The sequence below is a fragment of the Bremia lactucae genome, linkage group LG19, assembly GCF_004359215.1.
Source record: "Bremia lactucae strain SF5 linkage group LG19, whole genome shotgun sequence".
In the NCBI taxonomy this organism is placed as follows: domain Eukaryota; phylum Oomycota; class Peronosporomycetes; order Peronosporales; family Peronosporaceae; genus Bremia; species Bremia lactucae.
In genome coordinates, this window is record NC_090628.1 from 650119 (window position 1) to 658456 (window position 8338).

At 41.5% G+C, this 8338-nt stretch overlaps 4 protein-coding genes across 4 annotated transcripts; 3 read left to right on the forward strand and 1 right to left on the reverse strand.

Annotated features, from left to right (window-relative positions):
- Nucleotides 1-1216: 1216 nt before the first annotated feature.
- Nucleotides 1217-1771, forward strand: CCR75_001477 (uncharacterized protein). Its single transcript, XM_067959580.1, has 2 exons — nucleotides 1217-1483; nucleotides 1551-1771. Exons 1-2 carry the CDS (start codon nucleotides 1291-1293, stop codon nucleotides 1619-1621), a joined length of 264 nt encoding a protein of 87 aa, XP_067823728.1. The 5' UTR covers nucleotides 1217-1290; the 3' UTR covers nucleotides 1622-1771.
- CCR75_001478 (uncharacterized protein) lies at nucleotides 1435-1978 on the reverse strand (the record flags this gene model as incomplete). Its single annotated transcript, XM_067959581.1, has 3 exons — nucleotides 1435-1518; nucleotides 1562-1671; nucleotides 1912-1978. The coding sequence occupies 3 exons, from the start codon at nucleotides 1976-1978 to the stop codon at nucleotides 1435-1437; spliced, it is 261 nt and encodes an 86-aa protein (XP_067823730.1).
- A 356-nt stretch (nucleotides 1979-2334) lies between these two features.
- Nucleotides 2335-4873, forward strand: CCR75_001479 (uncharacterized protein; the record flags this gene model as incomplete). Its single annotated transcript, XM_067959582.1, has 2 exons — nucleotides 2335-4667; nucleotides 4689-4873. The coding sequence occupies one exon, from the start codon at nucleotides 2335-2337 to the stop codon at nucleotides 4606-4608; it is 2274 nt and encodes a 757-aa protein (XP_067823729.1). The 3' UTR covers nucleotides 4609-4667; nucleotides 4689-4873.
- A 222-nt stretch (nucleotides 4874-5095) lies between these two features.
- On the forward strand, nucleotides 5096-5686 carry CCR75_001480 (uncharacterized protein; the record flags this gene model as incomplete). The annotated part of the gene is made up of 1 exon (XM_067959583.1): nucleotides 5096-5686. The coding sequence occupies one exon, from the start codon at nucleotides 5096-5098 to the stop codon at nucleotides 5684-5686; it is 591 nt and encodes a 196-aa protein (XP_067823915.1).
- Nucleotides 5687-8338: the final 2652 nt, after the last annotated feature.

Here is an 8338-nt window from a genome sequence, read left to right on the forward strand (position 1 = left end):
TCAGAGTGATTGTCGTTTAAGGGAGGGGTGATGTAACGGGGTGTATCGTTACATGAAATTAACACTTAAAGGTTGTTTATTAATATATTATCTAAAAGGTAGATAATATTTGGAGGATATTACTTTATATAGTAATATTCAGGATTCTTATCCATAAATAGGTATAGGCCATTATATCTACTTATTCCGCAGACTAATCAGCTGTAGGAGTAATCAAAGAGAGTTATAAAATAAGATAGATAAGAATTCATTTACATGTTTAGTATTACTTTATAGTTAAGTCAACATTTACAAAGATAGATTAAGAGACACTTAACTATATTAATACATATTTCATTTTACCCATTTGAGTCTACTTGTCTTAAGAGAAGTCTTCCTCTGCACGTACAGTGTACGTCACCTAACGTAAGGCACCACTGACAACTGAAGTAGTGTGAAGTGGACTTGTACTGAATCAGCACAAGTCGTAGTGCCCCGTTACAGTAAGTATGAATCAAAGCTGTTGTTTACTTTTCTTGAAGTACTTCGTGAGCTCCACTTCGATACATGATGTGCTACCCCAAAAAATCGGTTTTGCTTTAAAATCGAATTGTAATTCTTCTCGCGCTTGTTTTCGATAGATTCTCAAATCTCTTCGACATTTGTGTTTCGCGCAGCACTTGCTAGATATATTCGTAATGAATCGTATATGTTTGATGCCTGCTTTGATCTCTTCTTCAGAAGACGCTTGAGCCCTGCTAGTGCCACTCTGTTGAGCAACTTGAATGCGTGTCAAGAAGTGTTCTGGATTGGACGCAACAACATATCGCGTTACCGACAACTTCAAAAAGAAAAAGATAACTTAAATGTTAAGTTCGTTTTGAGCATTTGGCTAGTTAATTAAGTTCGAAGTGTGTTCCTCGCATACTGAATATTTTTAGACATAATGATCCGCACCAAATTACGCAACGCAATTTCCTGACGTATTCATCTCGCTGCTCGGCATCATAATCGCCATCTTCATGAAGCCGTAAAGATTTTACTGTCACTGTTTGAATGCGAGGAACCAAATATATATTTGGCCCTATCAAGACCACAAATGATGCTCGTTGCATTAAAGCTTAAACATTTATCTGTAAAGAACGACCAGCTACTTCTTCATCAAGTCAAATGCGGCTTCTGTCACAATATACCTTATTGTTGAAAACTGCAGCGATTTGAATTTTTAAAAATGATTGATTGAAATAGATAGGCTGCACTTAATGCTAATTTAATTCTTAAAAAACAAAATATTCTGTTCCACGTCAAATCATGGCTGCAGTGACGAAGGGCCTCAGAAATGTGTTTGAAGTGTTAACACCCACACGTGGCTACGGCGTCGGAAAGCGCGTAACACGTGGCATCTGGTCCAAATACGCTGAGCCTTCGTTCTGGGAAGTGGTTCGAATTCGTCCTTCACCTGACCTTAAACACGGCAAAGTCTTCGGCAAATTCACTTTCCGTGGTGCGTTGTTTGTGTACACGTAGCAAATATCTTGACTTTTTATAAAAAAAATGATGGATGAGATTAGGACAGACAGACCCTAAAGTGAAGCGTATTAATGGTGTTTTGAAGAAAGACTGGAGCATTCGCGAGGTTTAAGGCAGTACGAAGTGGACAGCTAAACCGTTTGGCAGGAAAAGGAGCAGGAGCTGTAGAAACATGATATGCGCGGATTCACGTGCACTTAAACGCAAACATTATTGCAGTAAGAGTGCAATATAATAAATAGGCACTGTTGCAATTTAGAAATGCTGTTTTTGCGTTGACATTTTGCATAAATTCTTCAAGTTTTGCTTTGTAGGCAAAGAAATACATAGCAGATTGTTGGCATTTTCATCCTTGAAAATAAGTTTGCTCCGCACAATAAAGTAAACCTTAAAAGTTCGTACGTATGACATCGACTTGCGACCATGGCCAAATCTTTATAATGCCCGGAATTGCATGGAGCTCGGACATTACGCTTCTGAAGCATCAAATTTTACCTTGAATCGTAGCGTCCTAAAGCGCTATATTTCATCGAAGCCTATCGATTGATCAAGCGACGTCTTTGACAACGACTCTTAATATATGCGAATGTTTGCGTTCATTCTAACGAAAACGTAGCACTGAACAGAAGAATTTATTTTGCTCCTGTTTAGTGCTACGTTCGTCAAAGTAATCTTCTGGAAAGTTTAGGTTAAACTCACTATAAAGCATCGTACCACCTATGCAAAGTCATATCAATTGTATCAAATCATTTGTCGCCACGTGGTACACGAGTGCGGACTCGTTTCCTTTAGATTGACGATTCGTTCACGAGTGCGCATACACTCATGCTCCTTCGCGCATTCCTCGGTTCCTTGTGTGTCTACATCTTGTCATGGCGATACGCAGTCAATGCTTTTGAAGTCATCACGACGACTGAAGAGCTTGCAGCCGTCGAGCGCTCGGCCAAAGTGTACGCGCTGCTTATTTTCGGTACCGAGGCGAAAGCACAAGATATGAGTCTAAAGGAGCTAGCTCTCACCGCATATCCAGAACTGTCGGACTTTGAAACGGAACTCGAGGGGCTCGTGACATTCGGTGTCCTGGACATTGCACCTCACCGCAAGGATTCAATCGGCAACAAGTGGAAATTGAAGAAATTGCCCGCGCTTGTGATCTATAAGGGCCGCCCAAAAGAAAATCCATACACGGGCAAGTACTACCGTGAATCGAAGGCAATGGACGTAGGTGTATTAAACAATCCACGCAAGCTAAAGAAGATGTTAAAGCAGGCGATCCTTCCAGATTACGTCCAGGAACTACAAGACGATCAAGCGACTTTAACGAGCGTTCAAGAGCTCATTAGTACGACAGCAAAAGACGAAAATATTGCATTGTTAGTCTCCAAGCAGAAGCATGCGTCGCCTATGTATCGAGCTTTAGCAGCGGAATTTTATGGTCAAGGATTGACTTTTGTCTTTTTAAACAAAGACCAAGACGGTGCCGAAGAGATTATCAATCGTCTCAAGATTGAGGATTTACCAAGCTTTGCGGTGCTCAAGTCTTTAACTGATTACGAAGTGTTGAAAGCTGAGAATCTCGACTCGTACGCCGAGTTAAAAAAGTTTGTTGAGCCGTTTGCGGTAAAAAAAGACAATGCAATGAAGAATGAAGCTCTGAAAGGAACTACACACTCGGAAGCCGTCAAATTCTTTACAGAAAAGGATTTTGATGATTTAGTCCTTCGGTCCAATGTGATTTGGATCATTGAATTTATGGATGCCGAGCGCGAAGAAACACTTGTCGAAGAAGAATGGAAGGCACTGTTGACCGAGTTACACCGCAAAGCGGGTATCGTTTCAATTGGTGCAGTAAGTTGCGAGAAGGAAGCTGAGTTATGTGAGCGTCATGGCGGACCTGGAGTTCGCATTTATTCACAAGGGCTGGCGGAAAGCAAAGCGCCAAAGCGTGGGGACATTGCTACGTTTGCAACACTTGATGAGGCAAAAGAGGCGGCAATTGCAGCCATTCCAGATGTCACTACCGAAGTCAAGTCTGCTGCGGAGCTTAACATTTTCGTAACGCGCGCGAGAGAACAACGTTGTTTGCCTATTCTGTTCTTTACAGCGAAGACAAGCACACCACCAATGATTAAAGCAATGGTGTTGTCTGTTCGTACTCAAAGAGTGATGCTAGCAGTTGTTCACGACGCTGATGAAAATCTAAAGAAGCAGTTTATGATCAAGCCATCAACAAGCACATCGCTGATTATTCTTGTGCCAACAAATGAAGTTTCGGAAGATGGGAGATCTGCTCCATTTGGTGTTGTCGCTTATGAAAAGAAGAAAATGGGCGCGTATAACTACCCAAACATCATGCAATTCCTACTCCAAGTGCTTGCTCAGTATCCGCACCCTCAAATTGACGAGCTTGATAGCGAAGAAATTGATTTTTCTTTGCTTGAAAAGTCGGCTCAGTCCCTTGTGCCGTACATGACCAAGGAGAATATGGCTGACCTGTGTAGCGGCAATAAGATTTGTGCAATCGGATTCTTCGAAGATCATATCGAGACTCTTCGTGACTCCGAGTCGCGGCTTACGAAATGGTATACAACGTTAGTGCACGTGGCAGCTCAAAGCAAAAAGAACAAGGAACCTTTCCATTTCATGTGGGTTAATGGAAAGTGTCAAATGGCTTTTGCTGAAGCATTTGGAATTGGTATTTATCAAATGCCGACGCTTGCTGTGTACTCTCCTTCAAAGCATCGCTATGCAACGAACGTAGGTCTTTTCGATGAAGAAAATGCTGCTGCATTCCTGAAAAGCGTGCTATCGGGCAGAATTAGTACTGCGCCTATTGGAGACGTACCAGAACTCAATGATGAGTGTCCGTTCAAAGAAAGCGAAGAGGTAGCAGTAGAATCTGGTGACAATGATGACGATCTTGATGATATGCTGAGCGAGATTCTTTCCGAAGAAAAGCAGCAGCGTGAAGAGTTCGAAAAAGAGCTAAAGTTTGAGCAAAAGAAGGCAAAGAAGAGAAAGACAAAGAAGAGCAAGAAGGCGAAGTCGATGAAGAAAAAGAAATCAAAGCACAAGAAACCAGCTCATGATGAGCTGTAAAAGCGGCAGCTGGATTCGAAGAGTTTGCGGCGGAGCGATAAACTGCGACGTCACATACGGTGTGTCCATTCACTTGGAAGTTTATTGAATCTGTTACGATTTTTTTTTTTAAGGGGATATTGTGATTATCAAGTAATGTTGGCGTCAAATATTGCTAATCTGAAGCGTTTAATTATAAACAAATTTCTTTATAAACCTTTGATATTCAACAATTTTTTTTGTAAGGGATGGATGATAATGCATTTACTACTCCGATGGAAATACATCATTGTTTTTGTGGGTCTGCATTCTCGCTTGTTGCAGTTCAGCAACACGTTGCACAATTTCCCGTAACATTCCAGATTTTCTCATAAATCGACAAACTGTCGATTAGCTAACGGTTTCTGATGTTTTCCATAAATTTCGTAGAAATGTCGTCACTTCTCAGAGCGACTTTCGTATCACACACTTTGAGTTTTGCGCTGCTTATCCGATTCCAAGCAATTCAATGGACTTGAGCGAAATTCCTTTCAATGAGCCTGTGATCATTTGGTCAGTCTATAAAAAATTGAGTCTACAAAACCCTCTTGGTTCGAAGAAGGCTCGCTGTCTATCCGACAATCGTGATATCTACGAGCAGCTGATTTTACGCCATGTCCGCGACGATAAAGTCGCGATCCAATCAGTTCGAAACGGACGCTTCTTGCACGTTCGTACAAATGGCGAATGTGTCTTTGACCTGAAACAGCCTGGTCCACGTGAGCTGTTTTCCATGGAGACAGACTCAAGCTGTGCTCTTTACTTTGTGTCACAGCACACGGGAACAACGCTTCAATGCTCACCCAATTGTGATGTAAGATGTGTGAATGAAAACCGACTTGGTGGGGAAGCATGGAGAATTGTCGAGCCCCGCACAATGACTCAAGTTGTGGGCCAGCTTCAAATTTTAGCACAACTGAGTCACAAGCTACTAAATCTGGAGCTAGCAAGAAGCGGAAATACACCGGAACAGATTGAGCAAATCGGGTTAGATATATTTGATGCTCCTCTTGCTACGGTAACGACGGTAAATGTTGCCTTGGAAGCCGAAGAAGCTTAAGCTCGACTCATAAGTGCGGACTCTAAGGCCGATCAGAGGGTACTGTTGAAACTGATTCAGCGTTTTGCAATTTTCCCGAAAAAGGACTTTCATCTCTTGATGTAGGCAACCAAGTTGTATTCGATACGGTTTATAAAGGAATACGTTTGATGCGGCGTGGCTTAAAGTAACGTAATAACAAAGTAATAACAAATTAATTGACCAATTCTAATCAATTCGAGCTAAGATGGTTGCGCTAACGACGAAAGGGATCAGGGTCATCACCACGCCAATCGAAGAAATGCTGAAGTCTCACTAAGTCCAGAAAATTCCTTCTTTTCGCGACAAACACCTCAGGTCGAAGATTCGACTGAGAACCTGTTGATCACATGTCTTATTTTTATGTGTCGGTCACAACTGCATTCTCGCTTGTTGCAGCTGCAACCTTTTCAGCAACTAGTGCACAATTTTATCCGCACACTTTAAATTTTCACATAAATCGACAAATGGTTAAATAGCTAACCGTTTCTGATAATTCCCGTTAATTTCCTAGAAATTTCGACACAATGCAAAGCGAGTAGCGCATCAAACACATTAAGTCTTGCGGTGCTTTACCAATCCAAGCATTACAATGAATCGAAGCGAAATACCTTTCGACGAGCCTGTGATCATTTGTTCGGTCGTTAAGAAACTGAGTCTACAAAACCCTCTTGGTTCGAAAAAGGCTCGCTGCCTATCCGACAATCGTGACATCTACGAACAGCTGATTTTACGCCATGCTTACGACAACAAAGTCGCCATTCAATCAGTTCGAAACGGACGCTACTTGCACGTTCGTACAAATGGAGAATGTGTCTTTGACCTGAAAAAGCCTGGCACAAAAGAGCTTTTAAGTATGGTGACAGGCTCAAGCTGCGTTTTTTTACTTTAGGTCACAGCTCACGGGAAAATTTCTTCAATGCACACAGTGTTGTGATGTGAGATGTGAAAATGATTATACAGTAGGTTAGAAAGCGTGGAAAATTGTCGAGCCCCGTCCAATGACCCAAATTGTGGGCCAGCTTCAAATTTTAGCACGATTAAATCATAAGTTGCTAACTCTGGAGTTTGCAAAAACCGGAAAGACATTAGAGGAGATTGAGCAAATCAGGGCTAGAAATGTGTGATGTATCTCTTGCTACGACCGTCAATGTTGCCTTTGAAGCTTAAACTGTAGAAGCTCGATTAATAAGCGATCAGAGGGTATTGTTGATAGGGTATTGATATCCCACAACCATAATTGATATCCCACAACTATTTTTTAAATTTATTTTTCTTATATTCAATTTCAATAAACGCTCTACTTTCCCACAACTTTTATAAGAAACAAATTAAATTCGCAACCAAAAAAAACATTATCACACAAATTCTGTAATGAAATTAATTTGAGGTTTCAATCCAAAATGGTAGATTAATGCCGCAATCTCCACAGTATTCCTTGCCTACATAAAGGATGCTTCTTTAGCTTCTATATACAGTACCAATTCAATCAACGTTTACATCAAACTTGGCAAAGGCACCTGCTACCTAAAACACTTCAACGTTGCTTCCCCCACCAGTAGCCCAAACCTACAACACATTCTTTGAGCTCTTCAAAGCTGCACAAGACTTTGTATTTTTTCAAGGCTATCCGTTGTGTAACGGGGCACTACGACTTGTACTGCTTCAATACAAGTCCACTTCGTACTGCTTCATTTGCGAGTGGTGCCTTACGTTATTTCACGTACACTTGTACGTGCAGAGGAAGACTTCTCTTAAAGACAAGTAGCTTTAAGAGGATTAAATGAAAACTGCATCAATATAATTAAGTATCTCTTCTTTCTATCTGTTAATGCTAACTTAATTGTCAACTAATACTAAACATGCAATTGAAATCTTATCTGATCTTATCTGTCTCACTCTTTTCTTTACATCTACAGTTGATTAGTCTGCGGGATAAATAGATATAATGGCCTATACCTATTTATGAATAAGATTTCTGACCATTACTATATAAAGTAATATCCTCCAAATATTATCTACCTTTCAGATAATATTTTAATTAACAACCTTTAAGTGTTAATTTCATGTAACGATACACCCCGTTACATCACCCCTCCCTGAAACGACAATAAACTCTGACTGTCATTGGATGGTGGTCACTATGTGATCACTTAATTTAAAAATGATGTTGATTGGTCAGAACCATCATTTTAAATTCCATCGCATGCAGAACAACTTCATGCGGGGTGATGATAGCGCTGACCCTTCGGCTGCAGTTTGTGCAGCCGCGGGTGACGCACTGTTATCTCTTGCGGTAGACGGAACGTCTGCCGCCGTATCTTCTACTCGCGCAACACTCGATGCCGCAGTTGCACGTGGTGATTCACCACGTGAATACGACCCCTCTTTGGAGGTCGACTACGAATGCGAGCCGGACGAAATGGCCGACTCGAGGAGAATAGAACAGTCGCCTGATAGACGTCAGGCGGCTGACTATGAGCCTTCGAATGAGAGGGCTCATTCTGATAGACGAGTTAATAGTCTATTTGGTTCCGACGATGAGGATGATCCCTCATCGCCCGTTCCGTCTCCCGTACGGTCACCTGCACCTGTTTCTGTGCAAGGTGATGACGATGGCGTAAGCCATCGTAA